This window comes from Bos grunniens, chromosome 2 (assembly GCF_055505025.1).
Source record: "Bos grunniens cultivar Pamir isolate PY7600 chromosome 2, Bosgru_T2T1.0, whole genome shotgun sequence".
Lineage (NCBI taxonomy): Eukaryota > Metazoa > Chordata > Mammalia > Artiodactyla > Bovidae > Bos > Bos grunniens.
The window spans coordinates 11,942,418-11,964,837 of record NC_141166.1 but is presented as its reverse complement, the minus strand read 5'-3'; the positions used below and the strand labels follow the sequence as shown (position 1 = coordinate 11,964,837).

The 22,420-nt window shown below is 41.9% G+C and overlaps 1 protein-coding gene and 1 non-coding gene across 5 annotated transcripts; one reads left to right on the top strand and one right to left on the bottom strand.

Annotated features, from left to right (window-relative positions):
* The first annotated feature begins 966 nt into the window (after nt 1–966).
* Nucleotides 967–1,082, top strand: LOC147377515 (small nucleolar RNA SNORA40). Its single transcript, XR_015153965.1, has one exon. It is a non-coding gene; the product is annotated as a small nucleolar RNA SNORA40 (small nucleolar RNA).
* A 6,232-nt stretch (nt 1,083–7,314) lies between these two features.
* Nucleotides 7,315–12,876, bottom strand: MED18 (mediator complex subunit 18). 4 transcript variants are annotated; one of them, XM_086331502.1, is made up of 3 exons: nt 12,713–12,876; nt 11,790–11,933; nt 7,315–8,213 (listed from the first exon to the last, which is right to left on the bottom strand). In XM_086331502.1, exons 2-3 carry the CDS (start codon nt 11,860–11,862, stop codon nt 7,660–7,662), a joined length of 627 nt encoding a protein of 208 aa, XP_086187628.1. In that variant the 5' UTR covers nt 11,863–11,933; nt 12,713–12,876; the 3' UTR covers nt 7,315–7,659. The 4 variants fall into 4 exon arrangements, with proteins under 4 accessions (XP_086187628.1, XP_086187647.1, XP_086187617.1 ...); XM_086331521.1 differs by having other exon boundaries at nt 11,790–11,868; XM_086331491.1 differs by having other exon boundaries at nt 12,726–12,876.
* Between the last annotated feature and the right edge of the window lie 9,544 nt (nt 12,877–22,420).

Genomic DNA, 22,420 nt, shown 5'->3' with positions numbered 1-22,420 from the left:
GTGCTTATGAACATTTTAGCAGAGACCTGAAAGAGATGAAGGAAGTCTGCACATTGAATTCTGGCGAGAGAGCACTCCATGCAAATGTAAGTTCTGCCTGAGAGAAAAAAAGGCTATGAAAGCTAAGTCTATTTTCAGAGGGAAATAAAAGTAGGGAGACCTGCCTTACTGGTAGAACTGGCTTTACCACGAAGCCACAGTAATAAAAATATTGTGTCGACACTGAAACAGAGAAAATGACCAATGGAATGGAATGGAGAGCCTAGAAATGGGAACTTAACATGTGATAAAAGTGACATCATGAAACACTGGAACGATTGTTTTTCCTTTGGTAATAGAAAAATGAATTCACTGTGTAGAGAAAAAAGCTGAATTTTTCCCTAAATGTGAAAGTTAAAACTATAAAGCTATTATTAGACAGTACAGGAAACTCTCTGTTACCCAGGTATAAATAAAGACTTCCAAAATAAGACTCCAAATTCTAAGGTCAAAATTTAGGACATCTACTAAATTAATGACATAACAAATTTGCATGAAGGTTGCAGACTGGGAGAAGGTATCTGCAGTGTTTAAACAAGGAGGGACTTCCCTGGTGGTCCAGTGGTTAAGACACCACCCTCTCGATGCAGGGGGCCCAGGTTCAGTCCTTGGTCAGAGAACTAGATCCTGCATGTGGCAGCAAAGATTGAAAATCCAGTGTGAGGCAGCTAAGACCCAGAGCAGCCAAATAAATAAATGAATGTTAATAAACAAGGAATAATGTCTAGAATATACAATCACTACAAATCAACAAGAAATCAAATAGAAAAACAAGCAAAGGATATATAAATACTTTAGTATTTTTTCACATACTAAGCATACAGAAAAATGAAAGTGTCAACTTTAATTATAATCAGAGAAATACAAATCAAAACAGCTGAGAACTCCCACTTTACCGCTACCAGACTAGCAAAAATCAATAGCACTTGCATTTTTTTTTGTTTGTTTAATCTGTGGACAAAGACAGGTGAGAAAAGAATGCTCTTCTGCAGCCCAGAACTCATTGTTTAGTATGAGTTTTGAGACAGATAAGAAGGATCATGATACCTGAAAGAGATTCAAGTGGTGGAGGTATTGATAAACACAAAGGTTGCTTCCAGGACTATAGATTTGATCATTTAAAAGCTTAAAATATGAAGGAAATTACCAACTACATTGATTTAGTACTCTAATTTTAATGTTGACATGAAACAAAGATGGCTTCCTTTTTTAGGCTTTTATTTTGAGGGTATGAACTTTAAAAATGAATTACCATATCCCAATGATCTGTACTATTCTTATTTTTTTAATAGCTTATTTTTTTTAAAGAACTTTATTTATTTATTTTTGGCTGTGCTGGGTCTTTCTCTAGTTGTGGAGAACAGGGGTTACTCTCTAGTTTTGGTGCCCGAGCTTCTCACTGCAGTGGCTTCTCTTGTTGCAGAGTACAAGCTCTAGGCCTCCAGGGCTTCAGTAGTTGGGGCCCCCGGGCTCTAGGGCACAGGCTTAAAAGTTGAGGCACATGGGCTTAGTTGCTCTGTAGCACGTGGGATCTTCCTGGATCACGGATTGAACTCGTGTATCCTGCATTGGCAGGCAGATTCTTTACCACTGAGCCATCAAGGAAGCCCCACCTGTACTGTTCTGAGGTGTGATAGCTTAAGAGTAAATCTGATTTGAACTTAATGCATGTTTAGAGGATGTCTAAAATTCAGAACCAGACAGATCCATCTCCTCTGACCCTAAACATAGTCCATAGCTAATTGCTTGAGGAAATTGAATCTCCAAGACCACAGCTGGGGAATTTTGAAGTGTGTCCCTATTCCACTGAATATCAAAGAAGACCAACTGAAAAACTAGACTGAGCAAAAATTCTTTTTGAAAGGGTTATCTTGAACAGTATGACTCAAATGGAGGAATTAAGGCGATTGGCAGTGAAAAGGCATTAGAATGTGAAATTACTTAAAAGTTTATTGATAAATAATTTTGCTTGTTACATATTTAAAAAATCTTCACACTTACATAAAATACTGGCAAAATTAGAAAAATGGTAACACTGAAGAGTGATGAGGATGTGGTCATTAAGATTTCTTGTGTACTGTGATAGTAAGGTAAATAGCACAGCATTCTGAAAAGCAACCTGATCATTTTTGGCAAAATTGAGCCTTCCCAATTACATAGTGTAGAGCCTTCCCAATTACATAGTGTACATACATGTCAATATACAAGCTTGCTTATTTTTGCAATTTTAATAGTAACAGAGTGTTGACAGCAACCTAGGTTTCTATCATCAAAAGAGTGAATGAGTACAAATGTGGTAGATGCACAGTACTTACGTGCCTGGATTCTGAAGCTAGACTGTTCAAGTTCAAATGCAGGCTCCAACACTTACAGTGGAAGTAGAAATTTGAGTTATCTGTGCCTCATTCTTATCTACAAAATGGGAGTAAAAATATCATAGGGTTGTTGGGAGAAGTATATGATTTAAAACATTTAAAGCATCTGAAACAGAGTGAAGCATTGTTGTTCAGTCGCTAAGTCATATCCAACTCTGCAACCCCATGGACTGCAGCACGCCAGGCTTCCCTGTCCTTCACTATCTCCCAGAGTTTGCTCAGATTCATGTCCATTGAGTCAGTGATGCTATCTAACCATCTCATCTTCTGCTCCCCTTCTCCTTTTGCCTTCACTCTTTCCCAGCATCAGGGTCTTTTCCAATGAGTCGGCTCTTCGCATCAGGTGGCCAAAATATCGGAAGCTTCAGCTTCATCATCAATCCTTCCAGTGAATATCCAGGGTTGATTTCCTTTAGGATTGACTGGTTTGATCTCCTTGCAGTCCAAGGGACTCTCAAGAGTCTTCTCCAGCATCAGAATTTGAAGGCATTGATTCTTCAGTGCTCAGCTTTCTTTATGGTCCAACTCTCATACATACATGACTACTAGAAAAACCATAGCTTTGACTATATGGACCTTTGTTGGCAAAGTTAAGCACTATTTAAGTACTAATATTACTGGTAATATGAAAGCCTATGCAAGTTCAAAGTTGTAAGTTAGGTTTATGAATAGCAACAAGAGAATATCACAAAAGCAATAACAACTTTAAAAAGAAGAGGAACATTTATTGCACATCACTAATGTGAATATGCTTACATAACTACATAGTTTATAAGACAAGCATCAGAGACATACATTGAACATATATGAATGGGTGCCTATAATAAAGAGTTGAGTTTAGGAATTAAGTGGATGACTACAAAATAAGAAAGGGGCCTGCTTGAATTATCTTGCTAATATGTTATGAAAGGAGGAACAAGATTTACTCATGCAACTGAAGCAACAGTTAGACCTGGACATGGAACATGGACTGGTTTCAAATTGGGAAAAGGGTACATCAAGGCTGTATATTGTCACCCTGCTTATTTAACTTATATGCAGAGTACATCATGTGGAATGCCAGGCTGGATGAAGCACAAGCTGGAATCAAGATTGCTGGGAAAAATATCAATAACCTCAGATATGCAGATGACACCACTCTTATGGCAGAAAGTGAAGAGGAACTGAAGAGCCTCTTGATGAAAGTGAAAGAAGAGAGTGAAAAAATTGGCTTAAAACTCAACATTCAGAAAACTGAGACCATGGCATCGGGTCCCATCACTTCATGGCAAATGGATGGAGAAACAATGGAAATAGTGAGAGACTTTATTTTCCTGGGCTCCAAAATCACTGCAGATGGTGACTGCAGCCATGAAATTACAAGATGCTTGCTCCTTGGAAGAAAAGCTATGACAAACCTAGACAGCATATTAAAAAGCAGAGACATTACTTTGCCAACAAAGGTCCACCTAGTCAAACCTATGGTTTTTCCAGTAGTCATGTATGGATGTGAGAGTTGGACCATAAAGAAAGCTGAGGGCCAAAGAATTGATGCTTTTAAATTGTAGTTTTGGAGAAGACTCTTGAGAGTCCCTTGGACTGAAAGGAGATCAAACCAGTAAATCCTAAAGGAAGTCAGTCCTGAATACTCATTGGGAGGACTGATGCTGAAGCTGAAGCTCCAATACTTTGGCCACCTGATGGGAAGAACTGACTCACTGGAAAAGACCCTGATGCTGGGAGATTGAAGGCAGGAAAAGAAAGGGGACAACAGAGGATGAGATGGTTGGATGGCATCACTGGCTTGATGAACATGAGTTTGAGAAAGCTCCAGGAGTTGGTGAAGGACAGGGAAGCCTGGCATGCTGCAGTTCCTGGGGTCGCAGAGTCAGACACAACTGAGCAACTGAACTGATGCAACTGAAGCCAGTAAAAGCTTCAGTTGAAAATATGGAAGGTTAAAAAAAAAAAAAAAAGAAAATATGGAAGGTTAAGTCAAGAAAAGGATCCCAGAACCAGAGAAATAGCCACCTAATCAACTTGGAAGCTATCGTATATTTGATTTTACCCTTAAATCAGGTAATATCATCCTTACCATTTAGGTCAACTCTGGATAGGTTTTCTTAACAGAGTATTCATATAATCTTGGCAAACTGAGGTCCAACGAGAATTATGATTTGTCAAATGTTGGTCAACTGGGGTGTTATTTAAGTGGAAGGTTCCAGAAGAAAATGAAAATTTTGAGTGACCTACAATTTTTAGCAAGCCAAACTGTCTCCAGTGTATTAAAAACTCTGCTGCTGCTAAGCTGCTAAGTCGCTTCAGTCATGTCCGACTCTGTGCGACCCCACAGACAGCAGCCCACCAGGCTCCCCCATCCCTGGGATTCTCAAGGCAAGAACACTGGAGTGGGTTGCCATTTCCTTCTCCAATGCATGAAAGTGAAGAGTGAAAGTGAAGTCGCTCAGTAGTGCGACTCTACAGGTATTAAAAACTCTACAGGTAGTAAAATAACCCCCATTTATCTCACTCAGAACTGTTTTAAAAAATTCATTAAGTCAAATGATAAATGGGAAATTATATAAAAGCTCTTTACAAATAAAGATAAGATGAACAATGAAGAAAAGAAAATTCATGTAAGGAAAAAAACGTCCAATAAACATAAAAATTTAAATCTCACTGATCATGTTTTTTTTTTTTTAATTAAAACCAGTCACTATTTAACATCAAATGGGAAAAATGTGTTATCATGGTCACACCCAGTTTTGGCAACTGTGTTAGAAACCTCATTTACAACTGGGAGGAGTGAAAACTGGAACATTTCTGGAAGGCATTTGGCAATACATGGCAGAAGGCTTAAAACAGTGCATACTCTCTGACCCAGCAGTTCCCTGGAATTTATCCTAAAGAATGATCACACATGAGAAAAAATATCTAATTAAAAGTACTAGCAACACTGGATAGTTTATAAAAGCAAAAATATGGAATCTATCTAAAAATCCCAAAGTACAGGAAACAATTAAGTTTTGGAAAATCCTAATGATAGGATACAAATAATAATTACAATTATCAATATTTAACTATAAGCTTTGCTCATTTGTAGCTGAATTGCTCAGGGAAAGCTAATTACTCTCTCTGCACCTCATTTCTGTGTAAAATATGGGTCGTTGTGAGGATTAAATTAATAAAAATACCTAAAATCACTGCAGATGGTGATTGCAGCCATGACATTAAAAGACGCTTACTCCTTGGAAGGAAAGTTATGGCCAACCTAGATAGCATATTGAAAAGCAGAGATATTACTTTGCCAACAAAGGTCCGTCTAGTCAAGGCTATGGTTTTTCCAGTGGTCATGTATGGATGCAAGAGTTGGACTGTGAAGAAAGCTGAGTACCAAAGAATTGATGCTTTTGAACTGTGGTGTTGGAGAAGACTCTTGAGAGTCCCTTGGACTGCAAGGAGATCCGACCAGTTCATCCTAAAGGAGATCAGCCCTGGGTGTTCTTTGGAAGGACTCATGCTGAAGCTGAAACTCCAATACTTTGGCCACCTCATGCAAAGAGTTGACTCACTGGAAAAGACTCTGATGATGAGAGGGATTGGGGGCAGGAGGAGAAGGGGATGACAGAGGATGAGATGGCTGGATGGCATCACTGACTCGTTGGACGTGAGTCTGAGTGAACTCCGGGAGTTGGTGATGGACAGGGAGGCCTGGCGTGCTGTGATTCATGGGGTCGCAAAGAGTTGGACACGACTGAGCGACTGAACTAAACTGAACTGAAAGCACTTAGGATAACACTGGCACATAATAACTCAATAAAAACTTTTTTAAGCAGAGGAACATTGTAGCCTAATATCCTGGAAAAATGTTACTGATTTAAAAAAATGATTATAAACCAGTATATACAGAGTATTTTTCTAAAATATATCTCACATACATACATTTCTAAAAATAAAGCCTGCTGCTGCTGCTGCTAAGTCACCTCAGTTGTGTCCGACTCTGTTCGACCCCATAGGTGGCAGCCCACCAGGCTCACCCATCCCTGGGACTCTCCAAGCAAGAACACTGGAGTGGGTTGCCATTTCCTTCTCCAGTGCATGAGAGTGAAAAGTGAAAGTGAAGTCGCTCAGTCGTGTCCGACTCTTAGCCGACTCTGCAGCCTACCGGGCTCCTCTATCCATGGGATTTTCCAGGCAAGAGTACTGGAGTGGGTTGCCATTGCCTTCTCCAAAAATAAAGCCTGCTGCTGCTGCTGCTAAGTCGCTTCAGTCGTGTCCGACTCTATGCGACCCCATAGATGGAAGCCCACCAGGCTCCCCGTCCCTGGGATTCTCCAGGCAAGAACACTGGAGTGGGTTGCCATTTCCCTCTCCAATGCATGAAAGTGAAAAGTGAAAGGGAAGTCGCTCAGTCGTGTCCCACTCTTAGCAACCCCATGGACTGCAGCCTACCAGGCTCCGCAATCCATGGGATTTTCCAGGCAAGAGTACTGGAGTGGGGTGCCACTGCCTTCTCCAAAATAAAGCCTAGAAAAATATAAAACAAAATAGAAACTATACATCTCAGGACTTCCCTGGTAGTCCAGTGGTTAAGAAACTGCTTCTACTACAAGGGGCATGGGTTTAATCTCTGGTTTGGGAACTAAATTCCTGCATGCTGTGCATGAGGCACACCAAAAGGAAAAACAAAAAACAAAAAACCCAGCACATCTCTTTAAATAATAAGATTATACATTATCTTCCTTATTTTTGTCTGTATTTAATTTTTTTCAACAACAAACACCTGCTACTCGTACAAAAGGTAAAAGCTATCTATCATCTACCAAATTTAAACAAAACACTGTCATATATTTGCTCCAGTTGGTAATGAGTCCATCCCAAATTAGTAGGGTAGTACGGTAAAGAATCAGAATGGTAGACATTTCTCCTTACAGCTTTTATTACTGCACAATACAAACTTGGTCTCTATTTTACAAACCTTATACACAAAAAGTTTTCTTCCCGAAAGCTACTTTATTCCAGTTTCCCCTATTCCTGCAGAAGGATGATCTAGATTCTCCATGCTATTCTTAGCGTTTAAGTTAGAAAGGCTGTCACAAAAGTGAACTGGCCATATGAGGAAACCAGTGCAAAGAACCAACAGAGTTCTCACCGGCTTCCATCCTGAGGGAAGAATGCATGGCTGGCGGTGGTGAAATGGGGCAATTATAACATCTTTTCTTGTAACAGCTGAGGACAAGCCCCAGTGGTGGACAGATTGTCTTAGTCACATGAGCCTTTTGGGGTCTATTTTCTCTAGGTGAACCAGAGGTTTCAGCTGCTCCGCAAAGTTCCTCATGTCATCAGAGACCATGTCCTGCCCAGCTGGTGCAACAACACTTAGTTCCACGAGATAGGACAGTGACAAGGCCTCAGTGTTGTCCGTGTTCCCTGGCACCAGGATGCGGAAGATCTTGTACACCACGATCTTCATGATGCCTTTCCGGAACAAGTGTCCCCTGGCAACAAACTCGTGGTCCATGCGAAATCCCATTTCCATGAGGAAGTCAGTGAGGTTCTCAGATGTTGCAATGTCCACGCAGTTACGCACCAGGGCATGGCGGTTCTTGTCTCCCATCTCTGGCTGTCCCAGGTAGCGAAGATGCCAGGGTGCCCCTGCCCTATCCAGAGAGCGTCGGGCCCTTAAAACAAATGGACTGGCCTGCTGGCCCTTAAGGAGGAATACCATCTCGTGGTCAACAAAAGTCTCGGGTTCCATGTTGTCACATAAACCACGAAGGCGGTGGATGAGGCTTTCCAAGCTGTGATCTAAAACGCTTCCTGAAGAAGGAAAAAAGCACTATTGAGTTCCATCTTTCATTTTGGGTAATGGAATTAGCAAAAGACTGAAAAAACCAAAATAATTTAGTGTAGTGTTTTGTAAACCATGCTGCTGCTGCTGCTGCTGCTAAGTCACTTCAGTTGTGTCCGACTCTGTGCGACTCCATAGACGGCAGCCCACCAGGTTCCGCTGTCCCTGGGATTCTCCAGGCAAGAACACTGGAGTGGGTTGCCATTTCCTTCTCCAATGCATGGAAGTGAAAAGTGAAAGTGAAGTCACTGAGTCGTGTCCAACTCTCAGCGACCCCATGGACTGCAGCCTACCAGGCCCCTGCGTCCATGGGATTTTCCAGGCGAGAGTACTGGAGTGGGGTGCCAAAACCATAGGCCCAATATATGAGATTTTAGAGAGGTTACACTGCCAAGATATTATATAACAAGTTAATCTCTTTTCAATTTTTTGCACTGTCTTATTTGGTACTAGAAGTTAGGCCTTGTTTAGTAATGCTAACCTCTAGCAGACTTTGGGATTTAATAGGCAACAGTATCTACCTAGAATAACTATTTTATTCCATTCTATTATAAAATAATATATATATTATTTTATATAAGACAAAAAATAATAAATAAAACAGCATGTGTGTGTGTTAGTTGCTCAGTCGTGTCCGACTCTGCAACCCCACGGACTGTAGCCTGCCAGGCTCCTCTGTCCATGGGATTTTCCAGGCAAGAATACTAGAGTGGGTGGCCATTTTCTTCTCCAATAGAATAGCGTATTTCCCTCCAATCTCTTTTCACTTTTCTGCTTTATTTTTCTTTAGCTTATCACATCAAGTCTTTAGTCATCTTTCAACATATCAATGTATTGACTTTTTAATCATCTTTCTTTCTCTACTGCTGATACTCCAATGAGAGGAACATATTCCTTTATTGACTAAATCTGTTAAAGTAAATAAAAATATACTACTGTAACTACAGTAAATATTGACAGTGGTACTCAAATGATTGAATTTTTGGAAAAGCAACAGAGTGGGTCCCAGTTATCATAGGACAGATCACAGGAGTAGGGAGTGGGTCCTACATTCAGTACAGTGTCAGACGTGTGTTTTTTCATTCTTCAGACATTTAAGGAGCTTTGTTAAGTGCTGGTTCATATACTTACACTTACTGAATGGCACCATGCTAAGAAGTAGGGGGCCTGGCCTGCCCAGAGATTATAGTTTAGTGGGGGAAACAAAAAAAATAAATAAGTAAACCAATAAACAAGAGATAAATGGAAATAAGTAAACAAATAAGAGATAAACGGGGTATGGAATAGAGAGCAACCGGTATGGGTGGAGAAGAGGAGACATCTTTGAGGGCTTGGAGTAGTCAGAGAAGATTTCTAAGGGAATGACAACTGAGTTGAGGCCTGAGGGATAAATATGAGATGGCTATATGAAGGGCTGGAACAAAGTATAGAGGCCAGGGGATCAGAGGTAGGAAAGAGCTTGGGGAATGCAAAGAAATGAAAAGATCTCAGTGTGGCTGAAGTATGGTAAGCAAGACGGAAGATGATCACGAAATAAGTATTCGGGATGGGCCAAAGCAGGCAGGCCTTATGTGTCGCCCATGCTAAAGGCTGTATTTTATTGTAAGGCCACTGGACAGTTATTAGCTCCACAGTGTATTCTCCATGCAACAAGGAAAGATATGACTGGATTTACATTTTAAAAAGATCACTCCAGGAAAACTGGTATGGACGCTTCAACCAGACAGGGTCACATGAAAAAAAGTGGGAGTGAGGGGAGGCGGGTCCAAGTTAAAAAAGGCTTAAGAGATACAGTTTTCATATGTAATGCATGAGACGATATTATGCCCTGGATCAAAACACAAGATGGAGGAAGCTTTTGAATATGAATTAGATATTAGATGATATTAAAAATATACTATGACTTTTTCAGGTAATAATGATAGTATTGCAATTATCAATGGAGAAGGCAATGGCACCCCACTCCAGTACTCTTGCCTGGCAAATCCCATGGACAAAGGAGCCTGGTAGGCTGCAGTCCATGGGGTCAATGCTAGTCGGACACGACTGAGCGACTTCACTTTCGCTTTTCACTTTCATGCATTGGAGAAGGAAATGGCAACCCACTCCAGTGTTCTTGCCTGGAGAATCCCAAGGACGGGGGAGCCTGGTGGGCTGCCGTCTATGGGGTTGCACAGAATTGGACACGACTGAAGTGACTTAGCAGCAGTAGCAGCAGCAGGGTTATTATGGACAATACGCTTGCTTTTTTAGAGATGTATATTGAAAGTGTTTGGGGGTAAAATGTTATGAGATCTGAAACCGTCTTCAAAAACGGCAAAAGGAAAAAGATAAAGCAAATATGGCAAAAGGACAGAAACGGAAATCTAGATGACTAGATCTAGAAATCTAAGTTGACTGTTCACAGGAATTCCTTGGTCATCCAGTGGTTAGGACTTGGTGCTCCCAATGCAGGGGACCCAGGTTTCATCCCTGGTTCAGGAACTAAGATCCTGCATGCCATGCTGCTGCTGCTGCTGCTAAGTCGCTTCAGTCATGTCTGACTCTGTGCGACCCCATAGACTCTATTTTCTTTTCTCTGAGATTGATTCCTGAATGCATGGCTTAAGCAACTGATGCCTGACAGCGGCACTTACTGAGATGGGAAAGACTGAAGTAGAGGCAGCTTGAGGAGTGAAATTAACAATCCTATTTTGTTCATAGTAAGTTACTAAATGGATGATCTGAATTAAAGTCTAAATTCTTCCACTAAAGATTAAATGATCTCCTGAAAATCATAACCCTCCCTGGGTCTTGAGTTTTCTCATCTGGGAAAGTTACTTCACTTCTATTTCCTGATCTAGAAGATGGAACTAATAATGGTATCATAACATTACCATATGATCTATTAATCTCACTTCTGGGCATTCACTCCTAAAGAATTCAAAGCAAGATCTTGAAGAGGTATGTGCACACCCATGTTCACTGAGCATTATCTATGATAACCATTTGGGTAGTAGCAATCCAACTGTCTGACAGAGAAATGAATAAAGAAAATGTGGTATGTACATACAGTTGAACATTATTCAGATTTTTTAAAGGAGATTCTCTCACATGCTAAAGCATTAATGTTGAGGACATTATACTAAGTGAAATAAGCCAGTAATAAAAAGACAAATACTGAATGCTTCCACTCCTATGAGGTTATCTAAAGTTGTCAAAATTAGAAACATCAAGTAGAAAGGTTGTTGCCAAGGCCTGGGTCGAGGGGGAAAGGAGGAATTAGTGTTTAACAGGAATAGAATTTCAATTCTGCAAGATGAAAAAGTTCTAGAGATTAGCTATAAAACAATGTGATATACCTAATATTACTTAACTGTATGCTTAAAAATGTTTAATATGGTAAACTTAATGTTATGTATTTGTGACCATAATTAAAAGTAAATTGGGGAATAAAAGGGTGCCAGAAATTATGCAGGTAGCCTTTATATAACAGCCTCTCATCTCCATGGAAACTGAAACAGAAAACAGGAAAACAGGTAATTCAAGCTCCCTAGTTCACTTACCCTGCAGCAGGTACTCCATCATGTTAATGGTGCCCCCGGTGACAGGCATCATGGTGACTGGAGGTGCCTCCATGTTTATCTGTTAAAGTTGAAAATGACAGAACTAGATTTGGAGTCCCCAGTCAGGTAAAGAACAGGATACACCTGGAGAAGAGTTATACTTGTTAATACATGGGAGAGGCAGAGAGAGACCAGATCTGCTTGGGACATTGGCCCGGACATGCAGATTGATTCATCCACCCATTCAAATCTTTTTTAGTAACTGCTATAGGCCAGTTTCAGGTGATCCAGAAATACACAAAGGAGGCCTGATCATGGAGTTACAGCATAATCTTCCAGTCTCAAGGTCTGAAACCCTTCAGTGGTTTTCTGTGCACCCTGGGACTCAATGTCTTTCTTCTAAAATGAGGCCACGATATTAACCCCCAAGGCTTTGTGGCTCAGATGACATAATGGACCTGCAATTAAAGACTGAAAAGTGACTTAAGGACTCTTTTATGTCCTTCAATTTATAGATGAGGATGTTGAGGCTTGGGGAGAAGCCTAAGGACACACAATAGGTCGGTAGCAGAACCTAGACCAGACTAAAATCTAGGCGTTCCACCTCTCTGAAAACCTTTTAAAGAGATAGAAGCGAAAGCGCGAAGTTCTTTCCATTGACGCTTTGTGTTAGTCGTTCAGTCGTGTCCGACTCTTTGGGACCCCATGGACCTAGCCCGCCAGGCTTCTCTGTCCATGGGGCTTTCCAGGCAAGGGTACTGAAGTGGGTTGCCATTTCCTTCTCCAGGGGAATCTTCCCAATACAGGGATCAAACCCGGGTCTCCTGCATTGCAGGCGGATGCTTTACCGTCTGAGTTTACTAGGGAAGCCCCAATGATGCTTTAGGGCCTCCTAAAGCCAGCATCAAAACGTGCCCACTTACACCAAAAACACACCTCCGAGCGCGTTCCAGCGTCTTCCAGCAAAGCGGGGGACCGTATTCACCCGAGCACCTCCGAGCTTTCGAGCAACAATCACCACCCCCAGCCCTAAACTTGAAAACCCCTGGGCAGTGCAACACTTCTCTCGCCTCTTCCCACTTCTGACAAAAATCTTCCGTCGCGCAAACCTCGACACCGCCACTCTGCGACGTAAGGGTGCCGAGAGGACAAAAAAGTCATTTCCGCCGTACGGCAAGCAGGAGCGCATGCGCAAGCTGAGATGCTGCACGGAAGATGGCGGCCTCCTTAGGAGCGGTCCTTTGGGAGATTCAGGCGGCATTGCCGTCATAGGCCGTCTTCCAGGAAAATATTTTTTTCAATTGTGAAGACCTGGACGTCTTTTTGTCCAGGAAATCTCTTGGACCTGAAAGGACAAAGAGACCCTGGGGAAGAGAGCTTCAGAAAAAGAGGAGAGATTGTCGTAAAACAAAAACTTATTTTGGTTGGGTATCTGAAGATAGAACTTCCCCAGTGGCTCAGCGGTACAGAATCTGCCTGCAGGAGACAAAGAAGTCTCTGGTTGGATCCCTGGGTCGGGAAGGTCCCCTGGAGGAGGGCATGGCAACCCACTCCAGTATTCTTGCCTAGAGAATCCCATGGATGGAGTGGCTGGCTACAGTCCAATGGCTGGCTACAGTCCATAGGGTCAAATAGTCCCGCGGGACTGAAGCGACTGAGTACGCACGCAGCAAACTTCAGAACCGTGAGGGAGCTCAGCAATACGTTTAATATTTGTTCACTCTTCTGTGTTTGTTTTACTTCAGTACAAAAATATTGGGAGATAAATTCGATGAGTACTGCTTATGTGGCAAGGACATAAAGTCCAGGAAAAGAGTGAGCTGGAATAACGTGACTTAAGCCCTCTCTTGGAGCGAAAAATTTAAAGGGCACCAAAACACTCAGTAATAAATTTTTAAACATTTAATGCACGGCCTGCGAGCCAAGTAAGCAACGCAGACTCATCCCCGAACGGCCGTAGGTTCACTCAGAACAGCTCCCGCTCCTAGAGAAGAGCTGCGCGTGGAGAGTTTTGGTCCTCATCTGGTTTTTTCCTCCGGCCGGCAGGCGCGGCCCCGCGGGGGCGGGTGGGGCCCACCTGCGCCTCCTAGGGGGCGTGCAACCCGCCGCAGTGAGACTCAGTCTCCTAACCACCGCCGCCGCCGCCACACCTTAGGTCACTTTGGCTTTTGATGTTTTCATTTCCCTTGCTGAGGTGCTGCTTCTGGGTTAAAGTCATCTTATTGCCTGTCCATTTGTAGACAGGACAAGGTCGCTCGAATAGATCAGGAGTTGAGCTCAGAGTGGGCTTCCCTGGTGGCTCAGACGGTAAAGCGTCTGATCCCCTGGAGAAGGAAATGGCAACCCACTCCAGTACTTTTGCCTGGAAAATTCCATGGCCGGAGGAGCCTGGCAGGCTACAGTCTATGGGATCACAAGGAGTCGGACACAACTGAGCAACTTCACTTACTCCAGCTCAGAGTAGGTCAAAGGTACACACATGCTGGGAGCGGGCATCAAAACAGAAGGAGGGTTGCCAAGTACAGCCAGGACTAGGTGTTCACCGTGTATACTTAATAAAGGCCAGAATCTCATCTGTCTCTGGTGGTCGGGTCTGTTGGTTTCACTGGATCAAATTCAACCGGATCCAAACCAGTTCATGGAATAAAACACTCTGGACTTCGGTGGCCACTGTTCCCATCAAGAAAGGATGGTCGAGTTTGGAAATAAACATATTGGAGAGCTGTAAACGCCACAAACCTAAAAACAGGTCACAAGGCTGAAACTGGGCCTAATTAGACCTGAAAGCAAGGAAAGAATTCAGCTTCTCCAGCTGGCTCTCCTATGGACTTTTGATGGTTTACTGCAGCTGGATTACAGGCACTTCTGAAGGTACTGAGAGTCCTGTGGTGAGTCTTCCAGGCAGTTCTGGATAAGAAGCACTTTCCAGACTTCAAGACGGCAGAAGAGAAGTGCAAGAGTCAACTTTGAGTCAAACTCAAAGGTAGTAGATCTAGGGACTGACAGATTAACCTACTGAAAGTCACAAGAACAGTGGGAAAAACTAGCTGTTCTGCCCCAAGGGTGAGGAAAATTGTCTCAAATTGCAAACACTTATGTCTATGATGCCCCAACAGACTTTATCGATTTTCAGTCAGATCATGACAAAGACACCGAAGGCATAGATTCATTTGAGAAGGCCAGTTGGAGGATAAGGTATGGAGAACTGTGGAAAAACACCCTTTATCCTTTGATTCTCTGAAGAAAGAACACCAGTTACAGGAAGAAGAGAGAAGAACTGCAGACAGGTGAGGTGCCCTTCAGGTTCAAGGTGCACCCGTTGCCTTAATTTGTCATCATTGATCTGCTAGAGAAGGTGAAGAATACAACCAAGCCTGAAGGCCCAGATTCAGAATCAACAGCTGGAGGAAGGACTAAAACAGCAGAAAGCAGCAGCTTGCTTCGAGGCTAGTCCAAACACCACCATCTACCTCAAGCCCTTTTGTAGGGAAAGAGCAAATTAGCTAAGATGGCGTGGTCAGGCCCTCCCTCTCTTGCCCCAAATTTTATAAACAATAATTATGTAACATCTGAGCTCATTTCTAGCACTGCGCGTGCACGTCAGGAGGTACTCGCTTGGCCAAGGGCTACTGTTTTTCTCTAAGCATATATGAGCTTTACCTGGAAAGCCCTGGCAGGCTATGTTATGGTTATGTGAAGTTATGACTGTTGCTACGGCTGCTGTGTCAGCCAGGAGACAGACTACATTATGTTACAGTATGGCTCTATTATGGCTACCTTATGGTTCTGTTAGGTTATGTGATATTATGGCTGCTGCTTCGGCTGCTGTATCAGCCAGGAGAGAATAAAGGTGTCTGCAGTTCCTACTGCTCCTTGCATCTTCTTCCAGCCTTTTAGCTCGTGTCTTGCCTACTCTGGATTCAAAGAATAGTGTGGCACAGTGAGACACAGGCTGTAGCCCACCAGGCTCCTCTCTCCATGGAATTTTCCAGGCAAGAATACTGGAGGGGGTAGCCATTTCCTACTCTAGGGGATCTTTCCAACCCAGGAATTGAACTTGTGTCTCCTGTGTCTTCTGCATTGGCAAGTGGATTCTTTACCACTGAGCCCACCTGGGAAGTCCCTACTAACCATTGGACTGCCAGGGAATTCCCTTTTTAAACATTTTTTATGACATTTACTCAAATTTTAGCTGGCATTTCAGAAGCGGCATTAAAAAAAAAAAAAGAACGAGTAAGAAATGGGTGAACAATATGGTAAAACTTGGACAAAGGCTCAGGAGTTGTAGGGGTGGGTTTCTGTATAAGGATGTGAGGCCTGGCGCTTAGAATGGAGCTTGCTTCTGTCTTCTGTCGCTACCCAGCTGTGCAACCTTGGGCAATTCACTTCCCCTCTCTGAGCCTCAGCTTCCTTTTTTATAAAATAGAGTTTAAAATAGTACTTTCTTAAGCGGGGGAGGTTGTAAAAATAAAATGAGATGTTTAAGAAACACAGCATAGAGCCTGGCTTATTGTAAGCAATCAATAAATGATAGCTATTATTATTACACTTTATATCTCTCAGTTGAGCAAACACATTCTATCTTAATGAATATATTTTGTGCATGTCTCATCCCCCAAAGTGAGAGAAGGCAATGGAACCCCACTCCAGTAGTCTTGCCTGGAAGATCCCATGGATGGAGAAGCCTGGTGGGCTGAAGTCCATGGGGTCACTAAGAGTCAGACATGACTGAGTGACTTCACTTTAAATTTCACTTTCATGCTTTGGAGAAGGAAATGGCAACCCACTCCAGTGTTCTTGCCTGGAGAATCCCAGGGACAGGGGAGCCTGGTGGGCTTCCATCTATGGTGTCGCACAGATTCGGACACGACTGAAGCGATTTAGCAGCAGCAGCATCACCCAAAGTAGATTATAAACATCTTGAAGGGAGAAATCATGTATTTCCTTTTATATATTTGTGTCTTAGACAGCTCAGGCTGCTGTAACAAAATATAAATGAAATGGCTTATGAACAACAAATTTATTTTACATAGTTTTGGAGGGTGGAAATCTGAGCTTAGGGTTGCAACATGGTTGGGTTCTGATGAGCGCCCCCTTAAGGTTGCAGCTTGCCAACCTCTCCTTGCAGCCTCACATGGTGAAGATCAGAGAAAACTCCCTCTGGACTCTCATTAAGGGCACTAATCCCATTCACCGGGGCCCCCTTTCCTCTTGACCTCATCTAACCCTAGCCGTTTCTCAAAGGCCCTTCCTCCTAATACTGTAACATTGGTAGTAGTATTTCACCAATACCAGTAGTATTTCATTGGTAGTAGGGTTTCACCATAACGATTTGGTGAGGGGGGACACAAACATTCTGTCTACAACAATGTACTTTATAGGTAGTGGGTGTTCAAAAATGTTGTTGAACACATCAAAATGACTACCAATTATTGAACAGTTGCTATATACAACTTTACACTGTATATGTGTAACTATGTCAAATACCTCCCAAAGGTAGCTATTACCATCTCCATTTTACAGAGGAGGAAAAAGAGGTTCAGAGAGGTGAAGTGACTTGCCCAAAGCTGAACTGCCAGCAAATGGCAGGACTCAGATTCAAAATCAGTTCCTTCGCTTGTAAATCTTTCTCTTTACCATGCCTCCCTCTGAATTCATGGGCTGTTTCTCCACAGTGAATTTCCTCAATTATTACAATTAGTGGCACCAAAGAAGGAGAAAACGTCATACATGGATGCTTCCTAGCCCATCACTAGACTGGGCTCCAAGGAGTAAGACTAGTTCTTGGCCAGTCTTCATTAGAACAGCAGACCATCAACATGGATTGCAGGGCACACTTACCCATACACAATGCTTTCATCAATTTTCTAGAATAGTCTGATATAAATTGACAGATCTATCTCTCTGTTATCTGCAGTGCTAGGATATCAACCTTAGTGTTACAAACTAGTTAATTTCCCTAGGAAAAGCTGCTTCCTGTGCATAGCCCTCAGGGAAACATATAACTGCTCTTTTCAACCTAGTTGTTTCCACCATCCTTATAAGTTCAGGCCACTTCTCAGAGTAAAAGCCAAAGTTCTCACTATGCCTACACAATCTGCCCTCATCACCTGTTACCTTTCTGACCATCTGCATCTGTGTCTGCCCCCGCCCCATTCACTCAGCTCCAATCACACTGCTCTCGTTGGTCTTACTTGAACATGTCAAGGAGGCTCCCATCTTAATTGTGGTACAGTCAATCAGGAGCGCTCCTTTTCTACTGAACTGCAGGATTCACTCCCATGTTTCCTTTTGGTCTCCCCGGAGAAGGCAATGGCAACCCACTCCAGTACTCTTGCCTGGCAAATCCCATGGACGGAGGGGCCTGGTGGGCTGCAGTCCACGGGATCGCTAGGAGTCAGACACGACTGAGTGACTTCACTTTCACTTTTCACTTTCATGCATTGGAGAAGGAAATGGCAACCCACTCCAGTGTTCTTGCCTGGATAATCCCAGGGACGGGGAAGCCTGGTGGGCTGCCGTCTATGGGGTCACATAGAGTCGGACACGACTGAAGTGACCTAGCAGCAGCAGCAGCAACAGCACATCTTTACTAGGCATGCCTTCCCTGATCACCAATTTGAAATTGTAATCCACTATCTACCCTGTATTCCCTCATACCCTGTTGTATTTTTCTTCCCAGGGCATTTGACTAGGTGATATACTGCCTGTTTACCAATTATTTGTTTATTTGGTCCTCTCCCCATTAAAATCATAAGTTCCATGAAAGCAGAATTTTATTTACTGCAGTATTCCCAGCTCCCAGAATGATGCCTGGCATGGTGCATACACTTAATAAATACTACTTTTTTTGAGAGAATGATTTTAAGAGAACAGAGGTTACTAGATGCTTTTCTTGGTCTCCTAGATTTAGTCCGCCCTGAATTCAGCAGGAGAACCTAAGTCCTTAAATTCCAAATGGGAAACACTGCAACTTTCTTCTAGGTATGTGTTGTCTACTATGACAGCACCGAACCACACGTGGTTATTAACCACTTGAAAAGTGCCTAGTTCAAATTGATTTAAGCTCTCAGTGTAAGATACACATTGGATTTTGAAGACTTACTATGAACTATATAGATAATTTTATATATTGACTACATGTTGAAATGATATTTTGGATATTTAGAGTTTAATAAAATAAATGATTAAATTTAATTTCACTTGTTTCTCATTTTTTACAATGTGGCTAGAATATTCAAAATTGCATGTGTGACTCACATTCTGTTTCTATTGGACAGCACGGCTATAGGATCTAGATTTGAAGATATGGATTTAAAGCCTGACTGATCTAGGTTTGAATCTTGGCTACTGTTTACATGGCTTTAGGCAAGTTATTTACATTCCTAGGCCTTCAGCAGCGCCTGGCACATACTATGTATTGTAGGTATGCAATGAATCAGAGCTATCTTTAGGAGAATGGTTTAGGAACTGTGGAATGTTTAATTTGGAAAAGACTTGAGAGGGTGGAAATAACATCTGTCCTCAAATATATAAAATTATAACAAATCTAGCAAGGAAAGAGTATAGAGAAAGAGGAAGGAAATAGCTTACTTTTATTGAGCATCAGATGCCAGATACTTTGTACTCATATATCTAATTTAAACCTCACAACAATGGTAATTTAATCCACTTAATAAATAAGTTAACAGAAACTAGTTATTTGCTAATAACTGGTAGAGTCAGGATTAAAACCCAGATCTGTCTGCCTTCAGATATTTTGCTAACTGTTCTGAGCCACTCTGCATCCTAAGAAAAATGTATTTTGTGTAGTTCCAGAGGAAAGGACTAGAAATGATGGGAAAAAATTATAGACAGATTTTGGCTCCATGTAAGGAACAACTGGTCATAGTGATGATGTCTAGTAATAAAAAGGACTGCTTGGATAAGTAAATTCCTTTCCAGTGGAAATATTGAAGCTGAGATTATGGTAGAAAGAATTCTTGCCTGGAGTGGGAGATTGACCGCTTACATTACTTTGATTCTTGGACAATAGCCACTGTTAAGCCACAGCATTTACATAAAAAGTTTTAGGCAGTTGAGAAACACCTCCATAAACAAGCACATATGTATTAAAAGGCAAAGTCTGATAAACATGGACACAAAGTACATCTTAGAGTTGAAAAAATAAAGGAGTTGAAACTTATGATATCAGAATTCATGGAGAACACCTAGCTTTAGTAATTCTTCACCTCTGGATTTTTTTTTTTCTATTATGAAAACACCGACATCATTATTAATAGTAACCATCATGAGCAAAACACCCAATGACAAATAATAAATAATACAGTTCTGGCTCTAAAGGTGTTTGGTTTGCAGAGAGACAGGTAAAACACCCCAGGTTATTTTGTGCCTAGTATTCTTCATTGGCTGCTGACTCAAGAGTTCACCTCCTTACCCCACCCTCGTATGACAGGCAGCATCAGCCAATTCAACCTCTTAATCTTAAGGCAGGGACCTAAGAAAGTCTGTTGCAGAAGAGTAATTGGCCTATTTACTTGCTGCTTTCCACTTAGCCTGGCCAACCCAACCCCAGCCTCTGGTTGACCAGGTGTCAAGGTGCCTCAAGGGGATAGGCTATAATAGTTAATGTATTACACATATCCATAAAAGATTAAAGATTAGCTCTGTTTTAGCTGAACTGTAACTGTCTGTTTGGGTTTCTCCCCTCTTAGGTCTGTGTGGGGAAGTCAGTGTTGTTTTCTATCTGAGGATAATTAACCCACTGGGTCTCAGATTTCCTAGACAGAGGCCCCTTTAGTGTGGGCTTACTGTGTACTGTACCAGACTCTGGGGTAAGCACTTTCAGTGAATCCAGATCACTCATTTACTCCCCACACCCACCTTCTGAAGCAGGTGGTGTCCTTCCAGTCTCATAGCTGCAAGAATTGTGAGTCTGCCATGTGGTATATTTGGAAGTAAGAGTTTGTTTCAGATCCCCTAAGATTTCATCGTCATTAACCCCTTCTTTGGGCTAGAGGATTATACACTATCAACTCAAACCATTCCTGTAGGACACTCTACATATAGCCCAGAGGAGCTAAAGAAGCCCAAGGGGGCTCCATGGAGAAGAAGTAGGGCCAGGGTCAACACACTAGTGCTTAGCACATAAGATGGATCCTGAAGTCAAGCTACTTGGGTTAAAATTCTATCACTGTCTAGCCATGTAAGCTTGGGCAACTGGCTTTGCCTCTGTGAAGCTCATGTTCTCATCTCTCCAGTGGAGACACGCTAGTGCTTCCCTTTAAGGTTGTTATGAGGATTGACTGATACATTTGGCATATAGCAAGTATCAATAGTAATTTTAACTATTCTCATTTTGATTTCAGGAGTTGGATTCTATTAAACGTGGGTTAAAAACAAACAAACATGGGTCATATCTGGACCCAGTTGCATACTGGTGTGTGGCCTTGAACTGGTCACTTAATTTCTCTGAGTTTGTTTCTTAACCTGTAAAACAGGGAAATGATCCACTTGACAAGATTGCTATGAAGAGTACATTATGGCACATACAATGTGTTGAGTATGTAATAGGTGTTTGCAGACAGTGTCTTCAAGAAGCTTGGTTGTGGAGGCAGGGCAAAAACATTAAAAAGAGAACAAATAAGGACTCTGTGGGAGAGGGAGGGGGGGATGATTTGGGAGAATGGCATTAAAATATGTATAATATCATATAAGAAACAAATCGCCAGTCCAGGTTCGATGCAGGATACAGGAAGCTTGGGGCTGGTGCACTGGGATGACCCAGAGGGATGGTATGAGGAGGGAGGTGGGAGGGGGGTTCAGAATGGGGAACATGTGTACACCCGTGGCTGATGCATGTTGATGTATGGCAAAACCAATACAATATTGTAAAGTAAAAAATAATAATAAAAAAATAAAATAAAATTTTAAGGAGATCGTATATGAATGCACATATGTGGAATCTGAAAAAAAGTGGTATAGATGATCTTATTTCCAAAGCAGAAATAGAGACACAGATGTAGAGAACAATCAATGGCTACCAAGGGGGGAAGGGGATGCAATGAACTGGGAGATTGGGATTGACTTGTATACACTATTGATACCATGTATAAAACAGATAATGAATGAAAACCTAGGGTATATCGCAAGGAACTCAGCTCAGGGCTCTGTGGTGACCTAAATGAGAAAGCAGTCCAAAAAAGAGAGGATATATATGTACGTATGGCTGATTCACTTTGCTGTACAGTGGAAAATAACACAACATTGTAAAGCAACTATACTGCAATTACAATTTGTTTTAAAAGTTTAAAAAAATTTAAGGAGAATGACATGTCCTTATACAAACATAGCAAGGCAAGCTGTGGCATAAAGTTTAGTCAATATCAATTGTGTGCCTGCTTCAGGCCAAGGATTGTACTAGGCTCTTAAAATACAAGAATAAGCAAGACCAGCAGAAACTAACACAACATTATAAAGCAACTATATCCCAATAAAAATTTTAAAGAAAGAGCAAGACAACTTAAATCCCTCCCCTGACAGGCCTACATTTTAGAGATCAAACATTACATACCATTAAAATGGTTACAAAGGAAATAATGTGAAAAACACATATGATGTCAATTTAAAAA

Bases quoted from the DNA above. Each gene is read 5' to 3' on its own strand.
- MED18 (XM_086331502.1), bottom strand. From the start codon at position 11,862: ATGGAGGCACCTCCAGTCACCATGATGCCTGTCACCGGGGGCACCATT. The intron at 8,214-11,789 runs GTAAGTGAACTA...TTCCTTCTTCAG, and splicing joins GATGGAGTACCTGCTGCAGG to GAAGCGTTTTAGATCACAGC.